Source organism: Patagioenas fasciata, chromosome 2, assembly GCF_037038585.1.
Source record: "Patagioenas fasciata isolate bPatFas1 chromosome 2, bPatFas1.hap1, whole genome shotgun sequence".
Classification (NCBI taxonomy): domain Eukaryota; kingdom Metazoa; phylum Chordata; class Aves; order Columbiformes; family Columbidae; genus Patagioenas; species Patagioenas fasciata.
The window spans coordinates 80,027,718-80,048,071 of NC_092521.1; the positions used below are offsets into that span (position 1 = coordinate 80,027,718).

At 38.7% G+C, this 20,354-nt stretch overlaps 1 protein-coding gene across 1 annotated transcript in view; it reads right to left on the reverse strand.

Moving 5' to 3' along the window:
• Positions 1–20,354, reverse strand: part of MYO10 (myosin X) — a 159,806-nt gene continuing 139,452 nt past the window's right edge. Inside the window, exons 28-41 of the mRNA XM_065830121.2 lie at positions 20,056–20,151; positions 16,595–16,688; positions 15,768–15,823; positions 13,203–13,345; positions 12,551–12,745; positions 11,286–11,443; positions 9,981–10,104; positions 8,399–8,696; positions 6,568–6,775; positions 6,033–6,169; positions 5,223–5,337; positions 2,296–2,748; positions 1,734–1,925; positions 1–1,442 (exon numbers count right to left, since the gene is read on the reverse strand). Coding sequence (XP_065686193.1) covers positions 1,332–1,442; positions 1,734–1,925; positions 2,296–2,748; positions 5,223–5,337; positions 6,033–6,169; positions 6,568–6,775; positions 8,399–8,696; positions 9,981–10,104; positions 11,286–11,443; positions 12,551–12,745; positions 13,203–13,345; positions 15,768–15,823; positions 16,595–16,688; positions 20,056–20,151 — 2,380 coding nt within the window. The 3' untranslated portion in view covers positions 1–1,331. The remainder of the gene's footprint in view (positions 1,443–1,733; positions 1,926–2,295; positions 2,749–5,222; positions 5,338–6,032; positions 6,170–6,567; positions 6,776–8,398; positions 8,697–9,980; positions 10,105–11,285; positions 11,444–12,550; positions 12,746–13,202; positions 13,346–15,767; positions 15,824–16,594; positions 16,689–20,055; positions 20,152–20,354) is intronic.

The following is a 20,354-nucleotide window of genomic DNA, read 5'->3' on the forward strand; positions in this document are numbered from 1 at the left end:
TCACATACATTTCCTTTATTGCTGGACTTTTTTTCTTAAGTAAGTAGGCATGATTCCTTAGAGGCTGAGGTTTTTAATAACAGTAAGGTTTTCCAGGTTTCTTTTTTTTTCTTCCCGTGGACAAAAAGATACCTTTGATCAAAGTTTTGCCTTATATTACAGTATTTCTGTACAAAAATAAAAGTCCAAAATCAGCTTATTATTAGCTGATATTGCCCAATTTATTTACAGGGTAGCATCAAGAACCTTTATCAGGCAACCATGTAAAACAGAGAACTTTACATTAAAGCAGTTGCACTGTATAACTTTGCTTTCTTTAGTCAACTCTGAAGGGCTCTGACCTTTGGCAGTCAGTCTGGGTTGGAGAGTCCAGCCAGAATTATAAAAGAGTGATGTCCTTAAAAGAGAAAATTAATATTAAAAACTCAAGTGGACATTATAGTATACTGAACTGATAATTGTATTTCCACATTAGGGTAGTCTATAAATATTCTCAGCTACATCTCTCTTTATAATACAGCAGATACAGAATGCAGACTTCTGCTACTCATATGGTAATACATATTTGCAATAGTAAAATCAACGTATGAAAATTTTGGAATTTTCTTGTTAATAAAACGGCTTATAAAGGAACCATACAATTGTAACAACTATAACTCTGAACTATTAAAATGTACAGAAAGACTGTTTACACCATTGCACATACTTACTCCCTTTGCTTCAAAAGACTTGTGAAATACAGAATAAAACCAGTCAAATTTTACTGACAGCTCAAATACGCATGCACAAGGTGCACATCCATGGAAGCAAGGGGAAACAAAATGTTGGCGTCCATAAGGAAGGCTGCCAGCAGCTCTCCAAGAAAATATACTTTGCTCTTCTTCCCTCCCCCTTCCCGTATGTATACAGGCCAGTAGACTGGTGCAGAATGGATGAATTTACCTTTGTTTTCAGTGTTCTGGAAGGACAACAAAAAAATCCTCTTGACTTTTATCAGCAATTTTAGGTCAATACAAGTTGAATTTAATATTGTAAGGCACTTATTACTGCTTGTATTGCAGTGGATCAAGTCTTAAGGCATGTGTTACATCAGCTGAAGATAATAATGCTTTGGAAAGTTTTGAATGAGCCGGCAGTTCTAGTATGCGACTACTTCAGTTGATTTTCCCCTCCCCACCCTGTGGTCTTTATAAAACAATGTTTGAAGATATTTTCCGTGGAAACTCTGGCTCTTTGTTAGCTTGTCAACAGACGTGATCAGTATCATCAGGTCACGTGGAGGCCAAGCAGCAGTATGTTCTATTTAGAGCACAGCAGAACCGGTTTTGTTTTCACCTGGAGCTGCCCTGACTTCCATGACTACTCACTGATCGAGAGGTGCTATAGCGTTTTTTCACGATCATACTGATGTAAGCTTTCATCAGCTTTGCAATGTCAACCACCTGCCAAGAGAGTATAAAGAGCAAAGTTCTCAGTAAGGTAACAGTAAGTGAATGGATTTATTTAGACGCAAACAATATAAAACTGTCAAGCTTTCAACAAAACCCTTTTGTGTTTAAAAAAATAAAAATACTCAGCACTTTTATCTATCTCACTATGTCTTCCCTTTAGCTTTCCAGGGATCTTGAATAAATCTGTATCAATTGCAGCAATTACTTAAATTAGTAAGTAGCCTGGCTATCAGAACAGGAAGACCACAATACCACAATAACAAAATTCCTTCTTGCTCTTACCTCACTAGTTTCAAAAAGCAGTTCTCTCTCATCCACCACGATCTTGTAGGTGTTGGCAAGCGGTGCACCAAATGACAAGATATGTTCATACTGAAACACCTCCAGAGGCCTTCCTTCCCCACGCTTGTAGACAGAAACCGCATCAGCACTGACTCCAAGCCACAACTCTTGCGGGAATCCCCCTTCTTTACACTAGAGGAAAAAATGTGGATTAACAGCAAAGGGAACAGTGGCAGCCACAGAACACTTACTGTTGAGGTTCTTGTCTGTAACCATTTTGCAAGAAGTGCATATTGCTTGTCCCTGTTTGAACATAGCCTTTACACTTCTTAAACTTGTTTGCAACCTATTAGGCTAGCATTCCATCCCTCTAGATTTTATGGTTAACTGGTGGATATAAATGGCTACAGAGCTTGCTAATGGGAGAACACTTTTAATATCTAACATTTTATTATATCAACTGTCTGAGCATTGTGATACTGTATTTATGGTTTCGCTACTCTGTACTGAAAGCATCATCTATAAAGTATAAACTGTAGTCCGAGTGTTTAAGAGGTCTTACCTCTACGTCAAAGAGTGTTGAGCCATAGCCAGGCCATTCCTTAATCAAAGCCATATACTTTGCCATAGCCTGCTCCTGGTTCATCCTCTGGAGTTTTTTCCATTTGTCAATAATACTAGTCCTGGAAGCTGAGATTTCCTCTTTGACCCACATGTCTAACATCTGATCCTCCTCAACCTTCTGTTTGCTGACAGAGCCACTGCGAAAACTTCGTCGCAATGTTCCTTCAAGAAAGCTGGCGCGTTTCTTCTCAGCCTTCTCTGCTGCAGTAAATGTTTTGGTGGACTGTGTAATCCGAGACTTGAGCTTTTGCAAGGGATAGACCTCTTCCATTTCTGGCACAGTGGTATGCAGAGTGTAATCTCCCTGAAGGTACTGAAGACGCAAAGCTGCAAGGACCTGGAGGGTTTCTTCAGGAGCAGGATAATGTCCTCGAATCACTGCTTCGTGAGCCTATTGGGAGGAAAAAGATAGCTTTTATGTGCAACCCAGTCTTTGAAAAGACTAAGAGAAAAAGGGGAAGTAGACTTGTTACCAGGCAAACTCAGGATCTGAAATAAATGATCCATTAAATAAATCAAATGTGATTAAATATCTTGGCAAATTTGTTAAACTGGGTAGGACAGGGTTTACCCGGAGAACAGCAGGGCAATTGAGCAACTTGCTAAGTGAGAATTCCTGTTACTAGTACAGCTCTTAGTGAACTCTTACGTAAGAGTAACTGAATTGCAAAAAAGCAAAATAAAATGTAAAGGGGGGAAAATCAGGATCTAAACACCTGACTGGGAGGAAGCCATCTATGTTTAACAGCATTTGGAAGAAATGGATATCCATTTTGCTTACTGCTATCAATAACCTGGCTGTGAAAACTGACATTTCCAGACAAACAAGCAACGCCCTAGGACAGCTTTGTAATAAACCTCAGAGGGAAACCAGTAAAATCTTCAATGGGTCCCAGATAAGGTTAGTAAAACATATCTATGCATATATACGTATGTTCTACAGCATCAGGGATGAGATTCTGGACCAAGAAGACACTTTAAAATCCTAGCTCTTTCCATACCCAGCAGCTAGAAGTTTTTTCTTTTTTTCAGATGACACTAGTACAGGAAACAAACAGGCCTCATGTCTGGAGATGCAGGAATTGCAAACAGTTTAGTAAACACACAGAGGTAGTTCACATCCAAGAAAGAGCTGGTTCACTCAGGTATACACTTAAGACAGAGATAAAATGTGCCTTTTAACATGCAAGATGGTTTGCCTGGCATTGTACACATGCAGAAGCAAGAGTTGTATTGTGGAAATGGAAGTACAGTATTTTAATGAGAAAGAGGAACTAGAAGATTTTTTTTCAGTGCCTTGTGAATTAAAAGATTTGGGCTTTAAAGTAACGGAGGTTACAGAAGTAAAACTGATTACAAAAGTGAACATTCTTAATAAGCCAAAAGAAGTTGATGACTGACATCAAAAGCAGATGATTAGAAAAAAAGAACAAAATTGATGTTAGAATGCAATCACCTCTTTAAGATATTCCTGTAATATTAATCAAAGGGACTGAATGTGCCCTGCTTTATAACTGAAATACTATTCGTCTTGGTAAGACATAAAATATTTGGTTAAACAACGTCAGCACAGAATGCTGCATGAAAACAATCTGCTTCACCCAATGTGCTTGTTTTAGTTGTTCAGACAAAGAACTACCTAAACCTGCCTCTTAAACCAATAATATAATGTAAAATATCTGATGCAGAGCTCTCATGGATTTTCTTCTTACTGTTTGAACTTCATCCCGAAACGGACATTAACTGGCTGACTCCTCTACATGTACAGTCAGAATGGCAGCGTGTCTAAGCCCAACCAAGGCAATCTATTGCCCAGATCCTTCAGCCAACAATAAGCACTTTTGGATTGAGCTACAATAGTAGGCTCTGGAAGGAGAGTTTTGGTAGACTCATAATGTAATATGGTGCCTTAGAACCTAAACTGAGAGCAAGGAAGAAATACTCTATTACAGTGAAGATGTTTCTGATCCTCTGAAAGGGGAAAAAGGCTTCATACATATGAAAGTCGGAGTATGTCACATCTTGATCACATCAGGCTTGTTTACCAAGCGAAAGTCAGTGTCTTGGCATTGCAAATAGCCTTACACAGGAATCTTTATCTGTGTAGTACCTGCTTGAAAGAAGCTGTTCACTGGAAGAATTTTTAGCCATTTACAACATAGTAGAAAAGGAGAAGGTCAGTCAACAATAATAAATGCCATCAGTGAGAGTTTCTGAGTAACTGCAGAACCTCGTATAATAGAAACCCAACTGCTGATGCATTTCATTTTCATTGTAAATCAATTTCACTTATTTTATGTTTTGCAATATGGATCCATTCTAAGCTCAGCACATTCATTGTGGATTTATGCTCATCATAGCTTTCTTATGGTTACTGCTGAGACTGGCCTGATTTGTTTTACTTCAATGCCTATGAAACACCAATCACTTTTTGAAAAGAGAAAACACTATTGTTCTATTAGTTCCGAACAGTTGCCAACATAGGTCTCTAATAATTAATTTGCTTGCCAATTACACATTTTTCACTTTATTTCTTACACTTTATTAAAATGATTTTGTAAGAGCAAAATCAAAGGCAAGTATTATCCTTTTCTTTTTTTATGCAGTTAGTTACTCATTTTTTTACCACTATACACAAAGCAATTCACAAGTAATGCATTAGAAAAGTCATAACACCAGGTAAATCATACATGCTTCACTTTTATCAGGATAAGCCTATTTTGACCACTGAACTGCTTTCCTTGCACTTTGATGCTTGAGTAGTAGTGCATTTAAACAGAAGCATAATAGAAACTCTGCTCTACCTAGATCTCTTGCTTTTTTCCTTCTCTTAAAAGTGCCTCAAAATGGAACCTTGTCCTTTACCTGCTCAAACATAAAGGCAAATTCCACGCTATCTTTTGGGACGTTTTCTGTGTCCAAGAAGCAGTAGAGCTTGAAGTAGAACTTCCAGTGCATGTCCCCAGCAGTGGCAGCAAGCCTGTACAGGTGGAGAGAGACAGAGAGATCAGATCTGTGAAATCAAACTCCTTTCTGAATTGACACCTGAAGAATCTAAGCAAGGCATCAGCTGATTTTTGCTTTGCTACAACTGCTGTCAATCTGGCGTTGTTGACAGGAACTTAATTGCACAACACTTCAGACATTCCTTTTTCCCCCTCATTATTATGTGGGTAAAGAAGGTTGATTGCCACGCATGTAACACAAGGACAAACAGATATTTAAGCTTGTACCACATTTTGTTACTACAGTGCTACGGATGGTTTCAGTTTTACTGGTAAGAAAAATGTTGTGATCTGTACTGTGGTGAGTTCTATGTGAAGCTGGGCAACAAGAAGTCAGAATGGCAATGACTGCCTGGAATTCAGTTCTCCCAATACTTGGACAGCCACAATACTAGTAGTGGTGGAAAAGAAAATGTGGATATAGTGATGAGAAATATTACTCTACTGGTATCAAGACAGAGGAAAACCAAACACAGGTGAATAGGTGGCTCATTAATTCCTTTAAGAAAGAAAAATAAAGATACTTTTGTTCCAGAAATGGCCATGTGTGTACTTCAGCTGCATCATGACAAACAAGCAAGAGAAAGAGAAAATTCAGCATTATTGACATTGGAAATTTCTTTAATTGCTACTTATTAGAGTGGTGAGAAAGAAGGAAAGGCACACTCACTTTTCAAACTTTGCCAAGACATCAGCCACAATGGTCCTGCTTTCAATCGCTTTATCAGTAGTTCCATTGTATTCAAACAAAGCAAACATATTTCTGCTATCCTCCATGGCCAAGCCACGAATTAACTTTTCAACCACCTAATGAGAAATAGCACATGAAAAAACAATAGCATGGAGAAACAGCACCATAGTGTAAGACAAATAATTAGACGAAAATTCAGAGCTAGGTTTTACGCCAAGCTAAAAATGTTGCTAACATGTTTTCATCAGCAGTACTGTTGTCAAATTCCACTTTAATTTTATACTAAATAATGCTGATTATTTCAGAATATGTGTGTGCTATCACCTGGCCACATATAACTCCTGTATTTCACCAACTCAGCAAGAGTCTTTCAGCTTTAGGAAGCAACCTGGCTCTCACAGACACCAGTATCTACTGAAGTTGTTCCAATGATGCCTCTGCTGAATTGCTTACTCTTTCCTCTAATTATTCCTGTAAGAGGGAACTATAGTTGAGTAATTCTCTGCACTCTCACCTCTCCAGCTGTAGTGTGCGAGTTGATGGTAATCTTACAGGAGCCCCCGCCATGGCAGTAAACTGTGGATGTCATTTCCTGCCTCCCGATCAGAGCTTCTATTTCATCCCGTGATGGCACAAACTCTCTGCATTTGGTTTTCTTCAGAGATTCATAAGTAAATAGTGCATATTTCTCCATTTCAGTTCCTGGAAACTGGTCACGAACCCTGTGAGAGAAATATTATTACTTTAAGCTGCCAGTGTGTGAAACAGAAAGTCTACTTATTTGAGAATGTATCCAGTACACTATTTAATTAACACACTCAAAGGTTTAACTTCACTGTCAAGGAAGGTGTTCTAACTTGTGATTTACTGTGGGATAACTTATATACATTGATCATTTTGTTCTACAAACCCAATGCAAAGAAAAAACTGAGCTACCTTTATAGCATTAACTACAGGAATCTTGTAATGACTCACAACTGACAGCAAGACAACTATAAAAATCTTGTAATCAACTCACAGAAAAGTATGTATCACAGAATGTTAGGGATTGGAAGGGTCCTCAAAAGATCATCTAGTCCAATCCCCCTGCCAGAGCAGGAACTCCCCTTTTTGTCACTAACCGTTGTTGAATGAAGACAAAACTGCACTACGGTACTAGAGAAAAAAGCGATAAAATGTATTTTGGCAGCTCAGTTTTGTGATGGTGTAATTGATTTCTTTTCCTGTTTTTCTTAAATTCTCTCTACACCTTACTGTTCAGCAATTAGTTATTGTGAGTATTCACTGATGACTTTAACGAATGCAATTCTTAATTACTGAAAACTGTTGAATTCAGGTAGCTCTCAGCAGAATATTTCTATAATTTTTCCAGTGATAAAACACCAGCTTCTAAGAGATAGTAAGGTTTAATTTAAGTGCAAAAGTACCGTGATTTTTGATTTACAAGGCATAAAAAGATTACTGCAGGATTACAGCAATCCTGTAAGATGACTATGTATCTGTAATATTGAAACCAACCTACAAATGTAGTATCAGCTGCGATTTTTTTAACTGGGACACCAGTTTATGAACTGAGTTAAACTGAGAAAGTGAATCGAAGTTGTATTTTTTCATTTTAACATTTACACAAAGTGACAGATGTTTTTCACTAATCTTACTTTGGTTGAAAGGTGTATCTTAATAGAAGTGTTTTACGAATATTTAGCAATATTTACCAAGTCTGTACTCTAGCACAAACGCAGACATGACTTTTAAATTACTGACAACAGTTTGTTGTTAGTGGACTAACTTTCCTAATGAAACAATCTGCATTCTTCTGCTGCATCACCAAGATGAACTCTACATTCTGGTTAATGCTGAACTCTCAAAAATGATTTATTTTTTTAATGGTCACTAATGTATTAAAATTAGATCTGCAAAGAGACATTTCTACCTCAAATAAATCTCTAAAACATTCTAATGTTCTTTTATGTGCGTGATGCATACCTCAAAAAACTAAGGTTGGACAGCTGAGAATGGGACCTGAGGGTACTGGCTGCAAGTCATTTAAGAAACTTTATACAATTACAGAAAGCCCCCCCTTTTGTCAGTGTTAACAAAGTATACATTCAGTTTAGTGGCATTTTGCTTGATTCTTTGAATGAGATTAATTCCACCTACATCAACCCATTTATGCTTTTCTTACAACGTATTTTAAGATTCATTTTTTGGCATAACCAGTTCACAAAGTGAACACATCTTCAAGTCTCACTTCAAGATGTTTTAAACACTGTTAGAAGTTGTGGGGAAGAAAACAGTGAGTGAAGACACTTATTTTCTCACTCTAGTAGTTCAAAGCTTTTTACCTTTTGAGATGGAACTTGAGATATTTGAGGATGCCACGACTCGGCAGAAATGTGCAACTCATGCAGGTGAGGATTTGCCAACTATACAGGTTGCCCACGCTCCCAGGGTTTGGCACTTTGTTGGTCTGCTTGATGAGCTGACAGTAGAGCTCATCTCGAAGAGGTCTCAAATCATGTCCTGTTTGCAGGATACCCTGGATTATAGGGATGGGATCAGACATAGACTCCAGCTGCTGCAAAGAATTAAATATCTTGATGGCTTCATCCTGCAGAGTCGTGTAGCCTTTGTCTTTCAGCACTACAAAAGAAGAATAGGGAGAAAGGTGCTTAGACTGAGATATGGAAGAGAAAGCACTCAGGCGTAACACAGGAATTGCTTAATGCTATTTGGTGACCCTTATCAGACAGGATATTAGAATGCAGCTTTTCAATTCGAAATGTGATGCAAATTCATTTCATGAGCTACTTTGCTATTGAGATTTGATCTGAAATTATTGAAATGCCATTTTGACATTTTCTGACAACATAGCTTAAAATGTGTATCTTGCTTGATCAGAGGTTTTGTTGATGGAGAATCCACACTGCTGAAGTGTCTATGACTTTTTTGCTCTCACAAGAAAGTGAAAATCTAATCAGAACATAAGTGAGGTAAAGCATGACTGCATTATGGAAAGTGGCAAAAATACATGGCATCACTTTTGTCTACAGCAGTCACATTTCAATTAAACTCAAACAATACTACTAAACTAGAGGAGGATGGAGAAGAAAAGGGAAAGGTTTCTCCTAGGATTCCTAGTCATTTGAGCATAACGATATCGCTTGAGTTATCAAGAAGTCTTACCTGAAATACCTTAGATTTTAATCAACTGACCTCTCACCCTCCTCCCAAGGATGAAACTTCTGACCCAAGTCATACCTTGTTTCATATGCAGTTGCAAAATAAGATAAGCAAATCCTTTTACGGACACCGAATTCACAACCATCAATAGCTCTGAACCATTCATTCAAAACAGACTTCTAAGTTAGTGATTGAGCCAAGGATATTAAAATACGTGATTACACCTGTTTTGGGAGTAAATGAACCATGACTTTTTAAAACCACGTCCACTTAAATGTTGTCTCTCATAAATAATCCTCCCACCACAACTGATGAAACTTAGATTTATTGTTAATTGGAAGTTGTAGCTTCTGCAGCTCCCCTCATGGAATCAACAATCATTTGAGAAGGAGAAAAAGATTCAAGGAGACAAATGGATTTGGTTTAGTTGCCTATTTCAGTGTAAGGTTTTTCAAACTCAGTCATCTCAGCTGCATTGGTGAGGGCAACAAACTTGTATTAGAGCAGCACTACCAACCTTCCCTTCTGGAAGACAAGTGCAGGAGCAGCACCACAAGCCCATGGCTCTATGCTGCACAAACTGCTGTCTTCTGTCACCCGGAAGAGAACAAGGAAACACGTCTATTTGTATTATAAATATATATTTTGCCTACCATTACTTCACTATAGCCCATTGACTAAAAACTTTCATCCTCTGGTTTAGTCTTTCACGCAGAAAAGTGCTTCTATGATTGAAAAACTTACAGTTTAGATTGATGTCCCCATATGGCAGTGGCAGTAATGGCGAGTGCAAGGGATGATGGGTGTAACGGAGAATAGGGTTTCTCTTATAAATCTGTTCAACCACATCAGCATTCAGGCAGTTTTCCTATTGGGGTAAGAAAAAAAAACAGGATTTCAGGTCCAGCATTAACAATGTTGCAAGACTTTGTGCCTTTCAGTTGGCTGTGAAAAAGTCACTCCTCAGTGTTACTATTTGGTGCTAAATCCACCTGTGGGTTCTGTGGCTGCCATGGCACTCCGCGGCCTATGAATGCTCAGTATCCGCTCATCTCAGGCCTTGCATAAGCTTATGTTACCTGTGCAGTAAAAATCAAACCACAGCAGACAAAAATGCAGGAGACAAAAATGAAGTTTCATGAAATTTTTTGAAGTGTCTTTTCATTTTACAATTGCTTTTACTCTGGTATTTCGTAACTGGAATTAAGACATTCGTATTCAAGTTTTATTTAAAAATATTTCTCCAGCATGACTACTTGGTCTTTTCAGTTAGGACCTACGGGATCTACCGTAACAAAATAGTCTAGAAAAACTGCTGCTTGTAAACCTGATGCACTTACTCTGACATCTAAATACTGTTTTTCCTTAGGCCATGTTTGACAAATGTGTGATCACTGTCTTCTATCAGTCCTGAGCTTCCTCACATCCACTGCTCTGAAAAGCAGCCTTCATAGTCTTGGAATTTAGGACTTGATAGTTTTTTTTGTCTCCTCCAAGAATTGTTATCTTCTCTCCTAAAAGCAGTTTAGCAATATCTCCAGAAATATATTCATGCCATGTCTTCAACAGGACCACAAAGCATTAAGCATTAATATGTTCCTTATCACGCAGAAATATGAGATGTTGAGCCTGTGCTATCACAGAACAAGAAATGAAGCATAATGAAAAAAATCACCAGAGCTGTCTAGTCCACATCCTCGTGTGCTGCTCACTGAGTCTGCTCATTCATGAACCTGCACACTGCGCTCTACTGCCTGGCACAGCAATGTCTGCGGAGTTACACAAACCAGTAAAACTTGTTACTGCTTTCATGGAAAAAAGTTATCCCTCTTACCCTCACAGCTGCACTTCATACTTCGCTCTTTTACTGTTTAGATTAGAAATTCCTTTATCAGGTCAGCGAATACACTCAGGTTCCACAATTTCAGTCTATGCCACTGTGTGATTAAAACTTAATTTTCTGCTTCATTACCCAATATGGCAAAGCCAACATAAAAAATATTTAAGTAATGATTCTTTCCCACTCCATGTCCTCCTGTTTGTGCCTACCTTAATATCCTGAATAAGCTGCTGCGTTGGAGTATCAATTGGCGCTTTTGTGTCAATCACATTCTGGATGGCACTTGACCAGCGGGTTGCCTCGTTAAGCAATTTTGTATAGAGACGGTAACAATGTTTGCGTCCATACACAGTTACATTCCAATAACCTAGCACAACAGAAAAAATTATTAATCACAGAAGATGCATCGATAAGAATACCTCAACTTCTATCTGAAAACAGCTGTAGGCCCATGAGACCCCGAGTGCTCTGGATCATGCTGGCAGGTTTTCAGGATCTAAGAAGTTGTATGAGTAATTAAGTATCATAATAAAGATACTATGGTACAAACGGAGATTCTCTCCTTTAAAAGAGTCTAAGAATAATCTCAGAGTACAACCACCATCACGCAGCCCCCCATTTTATCAGGTAATTTTAGTAAAAGTGGCTTAAGACAACACTATGGAATTATGTTAGCTACTTGTGGGCCCTACTTCTCCAGCTCTGGCTGTAACATGAAGTTCTGAGTCTTGTTCTGTTTTTCATTGCCTGTAGCACACGTATAAGCAGGTATAAAGCACAAACTACCACTGCCTCTTCTATAAAAAGTCATTAATTTCAAACCAATGAAGTGGCAGCTATGGCAGGAAGAACATTTCAGTTCAAAATCTCTCCCTGCATCACTGTATAGGCTTTTTATGAAACAGATTCAATTAAATAAAATCTGTTCCATCTCTCACCAGTGAAAAGCTCTTTGAAATGTCAGTGACCCCAATGAGATTACATACGGCTGTCAACTTTTGCTTCTCATTTGCAAACAGCCACTTCCCAGTTGAAAACCAGTTTTGAAAATGCAGAGGGGAACTGACTCGAATGTAGTCTGTAGGTCAGCACAAGCTGGACTCTTACTCCAGCTCCATCAATGTCAGTCCTCATAGCTCCTCTGTACATAAAATAATGTATGAGGAGAGTGCTACCCATATGTCTCTCTCCAGGTCTTTGATGTGTAAGCATAAGTGTTCACACCAACTTAGCAGCAGTGTGAGACTACAGCAATTTGAATGTTGGTGAGAATAAGATGCAGTCCTGTATAGATTGTTACCTCTGGTTTTTTGCCCAGTAATTCCCTGTAAAATGCCTCAGTGACTTCACAGCTCAATTTGTTCACCAAACTGCAACCATAATAATCCATTTAAAATACTCTTATGCGCTGTTTGTTGCATTAGTAGGACAGAAAGCAATTGGAAAGCACATTTGAACATGGGCAAAAAACTACCTGTCTCTTTGAAGATTTTTTCATCAGGTGGGACCACTGAGCAGAGGCTGTTCAGGACCAGTGTACCCAATTTCAAAGCATTTTTCTCTGAACTCTTGTAGTAGTCCAAAGAATTGTGCGTCAAAACAAACCAACGCTTCTTTAGTTTCAATGAAGACATCTTGGGGTTGTTTTTTACTTCCTTGTGTAGCCATCCTGTTAAAGACACAATTTGAATCACACTTTTTTTTTTTTAAACAGAGTTGGACAAAATTAGGTTATTCACAGTTAGTTGTATACTTTCAACAACAAAAATGTGATGTGAATTGTTTAGCCCACATATTAAAAAGCTTGGAGTAAAATTCTCAAACAATGAAATGATGACGATAAAATCCAATTAATATGAAAACTTTTCAACTTTTGTGTTTACCTGGAAAAAATGTTTCATCAACTTAAAAAAAAAGCTTTTGTCATCATTACAGTGTTTTCTTATACGGCATAGCAGGAGTATAATTACAGCTGTATTAATGTGTGAGTAAACTGAACTGTAAAAAGATGAGGCTCCAACACTGCCATGCAATGCCAGCACATTACCCAGACTGCATTGTGGGAACGACCTCTTGGAAGCTTAATGGATGCTAATTACTTTATTAGTGCCCCACTCAGTTCTTACCCCTCACAATGAATTCTTGTCCCTCCACTCTAGTGTCCCCTTTGGACCTTTGCAGCAGGGTTATCCAGTGATGCATCTCCTCAGGAGTGTCAGCATTACAGTGAAGAACACGATTAGCAGTGATGATCACAAATGAATTTGGTCTATGAAGATAAATGAAGATTGAAAAATCCAATCAACATAGATGCTGTCCACCTCACTCGCCATAACCATAAACACTGTCCATTGTTTGCATTTTCTATTCAGACAAATACTGTCCACGTCTAAAGCATTCATTTCAACACCACTAAAGCTAAAAAAAGTTAGGCATTCAAAAAGACTCAGTTATGCTGGATTCACACCAAAATGCCAGGGCTCTGAACGGTGGGAAAGTTTACATTAAATTGCAACTTGTCCTGTCTCAAAATAAAACTATGGTGAGAAAAACATCCAATCTTTAATTGGTTTTGGGTGTGAATCAGAACTCTGTTTCGGGGTCAGATCTATTTAGGGTGTCTGCTTCAGTAGTTACATTAGTTAAAACCAGCTACAATTTACAAAGGTCTATAGTGAAGCATCACGTGAACACAGATTCTTTTATTTTTAATGCAGTGCAACCCAACTCGCAGAGAGTACAATCTATTTTTAATGAGAGTCTGGCTTTTACCCATTCCTACACCAGGATTCACTGAAGCATGAAGAACGAGCCCAAGCGAACTGTGCTGATGGCTCTCTGGATTAGACAGGCAGGTTTTCCAGCCTACAGACACTTGGTTTAATCCTTTACCATTATTTTTTTCATCCTGTAACACACACACAGTTTTTAAGAATTGCATCAGATGTGGAAAAAAGGAGTGATGAAGCCTGGGCAATCCCATGCATGAGAAGCTCACAGGATTCCTTTTACAGTTCTTGCAATAAGGTAACTAGGTAGAAATAGAACCAATCAAAAATTGTTTATGGGGATGGAGAGGTTCACCCAAATACGGTACCATTCTCCAAAATCAGTGTGTGCCATGTAAAAGCTAAATGTATCACAGGGTTAAAATAAAAAAAAAGTAAATAAAATCATTAGGAGGAAAAATCTGAAAACTGTGTGAAGGGAGGTTACAGTAAATCAAGTAATGTGAGAAGGGTATAAGTCATCTTGGAAGTTGTCTAAGTTACCTCCAGCGAGTGCTCACCAGTGCCATAGAAGGGGTAAGGGAATGATCAGAATCCAATGTTTTGGTCACACTCACGGTGGTGCTCAAGTGCTACACTATGCAGGTAGAATGGTGGATGAGGAAACAAGTGGGCATGTAAACTCATCTGAAGAATTCTGTTAGTCCATGTTTTAAAATGTGTGAAGTGGAGGCAGCTTTACATTGAGCTACACGAAGCGCACTCTAGAAAGCTGGATAACGTGACATACAGGACAGAAGCTATAGAAGAGCTGTAGCAAGAGAACTGGAAAAGGGGAGTAGTAAGGTATAAACTAAGGTAGGTCAAGCTATCAAACAGGAGGTTATGACCAACAGCAGCCAATCTTCCAGGCTCCCCTCTCCTTCTCCCCAGCTTAGGAAAATAACAGAAGCTCCGCTCTTGGGATTCTTTCAGCATACATATTCAAAGGGCTCTCTGCTCAGATTCTCTCTCTTGAACTTGCAATAATGGGTTTGTATTTGTCAAAATAAAAATAAGCTATTGCCTGTATTAGTCAAATTAATTTCCTAACTGAAAAACCTTCCATCACTGATTTAGACCCATAGAACTAAAACAAAAACAACAAAAAAAACCCCACCAAATCAAAAAACAAACAAAAAGGAAAAAAAAAAATCTGTATGAAATATGCTTATAGGAGAAATGCCTTTCAAATTTTGAAAGTTCCAGACATTTGTGTTGTATTGTTCAGGAAAACTGGGCTTATAATCACAGGCACTTCACATCAGTCTCTTGGCAGGCCACGGGCAAACACGTAATTTAAACCCAGCTGTTTCACACATGTGCAATGAGGAAACTGGAATGAACTCCTGCAGCACAAATAACACCTCACTGCCAGTAACCTTATAACCAGACTCATAGCCTGAACCCAGATTACTTTTTATCCCCCCAAACACTATTGCTTGTTGTTCAAGAACTAAGAATGTCCTGATGGTTATTTTTTATACTGCATTGTTTTATTTGTTACAAAACATTTTTATTCCAGGAAATAATCCTCATCCCTGTTGAACACAGCATTCTTAAATGAGAAGCTGAACAGAAAAATGTTAAAATCAAATTTTGTGCTTACTGTATTACTAAAGGACTCAAAACCAAGCTGCTGTTTTCCCGGAGCATTACTTCTATAAATAAAAGAAATATTTCATCTTCTACTTTTGGATCACTTCAGTAGCTGAACAGTTCATGTATGAAGCAGTGTCACGGAAGATAGAGAAACCCTCACAAAAAACACCACCGTTCCTATTCCACGTTTTAACATTTGGTGGCTAGTACTGTGAAAAGGGAGACAATAACGAACAGTAGAACATAGAGACTAAAGTATAAAGCATCTGATTTTGGCTAGAGAAAGGAGAAACAAAGTCACCAGGCATGGTTCTGACTTACCGATCTGGATTGTCAGCAGCACAGACAGAATCAATTAGTCCTACGTCGAGTGTACCCTATAAGCAAATATCCAACCAGAAGAGGAGGAAAACATTTACTATTATACTACTCACAGTACTTTTCCCAGAGACAGGTGAAAGGAGCAGCAGCTGTGATCAAACAAAATGATCTGCAGATTTGGGCATCCATTTCTCTTAACCATTAAAACTGCTGAGGGGAAAACTAAGAGACTCAGATAACTAGATCCAGTAAAAGATTATCTCTAGTTAAATCTGGAGGCAGCTCAACAACTGCTCTTATTTTTCTATGCTTCCAAACCTCCTTTAATTTTTCATCTAAAAGGGCCATCCCAATGTAAATGGCATCTTCTCAGACCAAACTTCTGAGGCCATTAAGCAGAAGTTTTTTAGTTTCCCTTTGCTTGATATTAGGTTCCAAATTTATCTCATTTATTCCCAGTGTATGTGGCACAGAATGATAAACACAGGACCAGAAACATCTCAAATTTTTAATTTACTCAATAACTGTATCTTTGCAAAACTTCAAACTCAAGCATGCACTGTGGTGTGATAGGGAACTGGACTAGAAAAAAACACCTGCAAAACCAACACTAATTTTTCATCAAGGTGAATTATGGGAGAGGACTCAGAAGTCAGAGTCTCCTCTTGTATAGCTACAGGGTGAAGGACGTGTAGCCTCTAGCCAGTGTCACAGCTACCACTGCACATAAGGAAACCAAGGTCGTGACTCTTGGAAGCTGTGGCCACCACAGTGCTCCTGTTTTCTAAAAATGTCTGCTTTGATAAGTTCTTCAGATTTAGACTTACCACAGCATTCTGTGGATTTGCCTGCTCATCGTGCATCTCTCGAATCTCTTGCTCTGTGGACGCATGGACTTGACTCAGTACACTAAACCACTGGCTGTGGAGAGAAAGGTGGTGGTGTAAGTAAAATGTTGCTTCTGCACAAGCCCTTTGTCACCTTTGTTCTGCAGAGATCTAGCAGGTTCTGCAGGTTTTTGAAATTGCTTTTGTCAACATGCATAAAAGCAGCGAGGCTTTTACAAACAAGTCCCTCCAGATCTCCCAGCCAAGCTCATGTCATACCCTTCTTCCTAAAGACAAATACCTTGTACAAAAAGGGGCACCTCTGAAAAACTGGCAGTAAGTACACTGAAACGTCCGAGTGCTTAGAGAGCATTTATAACACATTCCACGCATTTCATTTGGAGAAACATACATTACCAGCTACACGCAAAGCCTTTAATGGGAAACCCAACCTTCAGATTATAAATCGTGCTGCACTGATGCTGTGACTCGTAATACTTTCTTACAATGATACTTCTGCAAAGACGACCCAAGTCTATTGAGTCCTTTGTAGAAGCACAACTGAGAGAAAGACAAGAGTAAAAATCCTAAGCAAATACCTCTCAGTTTTTTGTTCCCTATAGAGCACTGCAAAATCCAGCTGCTGGAAGGGCCAGGGAAGTTGAACCTGAGCTAATTTGTGCCACTCCAGTAGCCTTGTCTCTATCCACCACAGGAAAACCGGCAAGTGAGGCTCCCAGTACTTTGGCCCTAGTGCCGAGCAGCAGTTGCAGAAGAATTTAATTCCAACCACACCTTCTGCTTCTGGGAAATCTCTGCCCTCCTGGTACTTGTATGGGATAAAGCTCAACTGCTTCAAGCAATCCTACTGAAATCTGAGAGGAGAGCTTGGCCTGTTTAGCGGGTTCCTGAACGCCATTCTTTGAGATATGAATTTGCCATTCTAATGAAAATCACCTGGGGCCAAGTTTTCAAAGGGCTTAAAAGCCCAGCCTTTAAAACAGACTCCTCACTTTTCTGCAGAGGTTTCTCCACCACCACCAGGTTGAGGAAACAAATGCAAAACTACTGGCTTTAAATATAAAGCTATATTCTCCGCAATTGCTCGTAGTCAAAGAATATATGCCTATGACACTGAAGTGCTGCCTCCTTAACTCCAGCATTCAGAAGCCAACTGCTCCCTATCACATAGGTGTCTGGGAATCAAACTGCCAAAATAGCTTGAGAAAACCTCTGTTGTCTGTCAAACAGTACCAGTTCCATCTAAATCAGTTCTAACAGCTTAGGCTTTCATTAGAAACAATGCAAGGCACAAAGAAAAACAAAGATGTAGAGTGCCTGACAATAGAGAAGAAGAGAACATACTTAGTTCTGGTTCTTCTGTGAAGGTTTAGGGATACCCACAGAGAGGTTGTGCTTAACACTTTACTCTGCTGGATTTAAAACAAGGTCACTGAAAACCCCTCCAAACGAGGGAAGGGTCACCTAGAGAGAAGGAACCACCAGCTGAAGAAAATGAAATCTCATCTACCAAAAGATTCCCACAAACTCAATTCAGCTTCCCTTTTCAGGCTCAGGAATTGCACGTTATTAAATGTCAACCTTCTATCTGAAACCAAAAAAGACTTCACAGCACTGCATGCACCGTTAGTAATAATACATTATTGGATTTTAAAGAACTCTGAGTTTTCAGAATTTAATGTAATCTTTGTGTAAACAATGAAAAAGAAATTAATCAAGGCACTTTGCAAGAGACCAAGGCAGATTTTACTCTCCTTTTGCTTTCTTCCCTCTCAGGACCTCATTTTGTTTTTCAGCTGAGTCCTAGAACCCAGCAACAGGGAAGAAGACAGACAGGGGGTTTGAAAGGTTTAAATCCTCAGCAGCAGCTGCCCACTGAAGCATTACATCTTTCCTCAAATACACTTCCATGATCAAAATAGTAATTCCTCTTTTTTTTTTTGGGGGGTGTCAGGTTTCTCTTGCTTTTTCCCATAATTGGAACAAAAAGCAACTTTGGATCGTGATCTAGACCGTGTACAAAATATTTTTTCAATAGCAGGTCCAGAACCAAAACAGTCTGATAATTTTGTACTTCACTTTTAACAATGCCAGACATTAGCAAGGCTTTGACTTCATCCCATTTGCAAATCCTTACACATGTGCCTCATTGAAGTTTTGTGGAAAGACTGAGAAAAGGAAACATGGAATACACTGGTAAAATGTATTTAATATGGATGGTGTGCGATGTGTACTATATACAACAATAGCATATAGTGTCTCCTCCTCCATGTTTAAGAAAAAAAATGAGAGAGGTACATGACACCAGACAAGTCTTTATGCTGATAATTTCTTATTGGTCCCTAGGGCACATACACAAGTCTAACAGAAGAGAGTTTAGCTGAGCCTTCATTTTAAAATATACTCACATCACACAAGAATCTTAACAATGAGTACTGGGAAAGCTCATACTTATTTCAAGGGTAATTTTAAGGATGTATAAAAAATGAAGAATGATTCTGCACTGCAAGCGTTGCTAAATTTAAACTCAGGGTCCTGTGATATAGGAAGGTATTATACCTTTAAAAAGAACAGAATACTAAGCAGCTTCAAGGCTTCAGAGCAAAACTAGTTCAAGTGATGTTGACATAGGCATCCTGTGTTCTGGCCTTGGGGCAGCAAGGCAGTGGGTAATAAGCTCTGATTACTAAGTTCACTTTATTTAAATGCTTGATTTTTAGGGGCAAGCATATGATTATCTCACATGAACTGCAGTGTAGGGATTTTTTCTTTTAAATATCTGATCTGACAAGTCAAGCTTGCTCTGTACCTACCAGCCTCTCCCTCCAGTTTGATATGGATCCTTCAGCAACAAAAGCAAGACCCTTTCTAAATCAGCAGAAAGGGAACACTCCGTGGCACCCTCTTCTTATTTATGAATGCACTTTCACCCTAAAAGCCAGTGACCACATTAGAACTTTTACCTGAAAAAATTTTAGGCTCTGCTTAGGCAAGCAGATCCCAACCCTAAAGAATAATACATTGTTTTTTGTCAGATTACAGGGTCTTAAATACTGATTTAATCTATGCAGATAAGCACAGCAGGGTAAAGCACAAGACAAGCATCAATGGCTGATGATGCCTTTCTACATACACACTGTATTTCAGAAAGCTGCTAGTAATAAATGGATAACAGCCAAATTCTAGGCGAATTTTCATTGGCAGTCTGACACTTTCCAGTAATGGTCTGCCACGAGAGTTTCTTCTCAGCAGGCCTTTAGAAAAAGTGTTAAATGCAACGTGTTTAACACAGCTCAAATATTTTGTGACAGTGGGCAAACAAATTAATGTCAAGCACAAGCCAGAATGGCACAGAGGTTAAAAAAAGAATAAAAAACACCCCCAAAAGACCAAACCAAACAAACAAAAAAGAAAACAAAAAGGCCTGGTGATTTTCATACCTTGCATCCTCAGGAGACTCAGCAATTAAATGGTATGTCCTGTCGCCCATTATTAGATCAATACCATTTTCTTTGCCCGTATTATCAACAATCTCTCTGTAAAGAAGCAAATGCCAAGATTGACCATTAGAGATTGTCAACATTTTGAAAATTCTGTTCTGCTGAGAGGCTCACAACCTACTGATACTTAAAATAACAGCAGTCAACCTTAATCAGGTTCATTTGCAAGATTCACAATGTCATTTATCAGATAGCATTAATTCACCAAACTACAGTTGTGTTTTCTGCCTATATGGTAA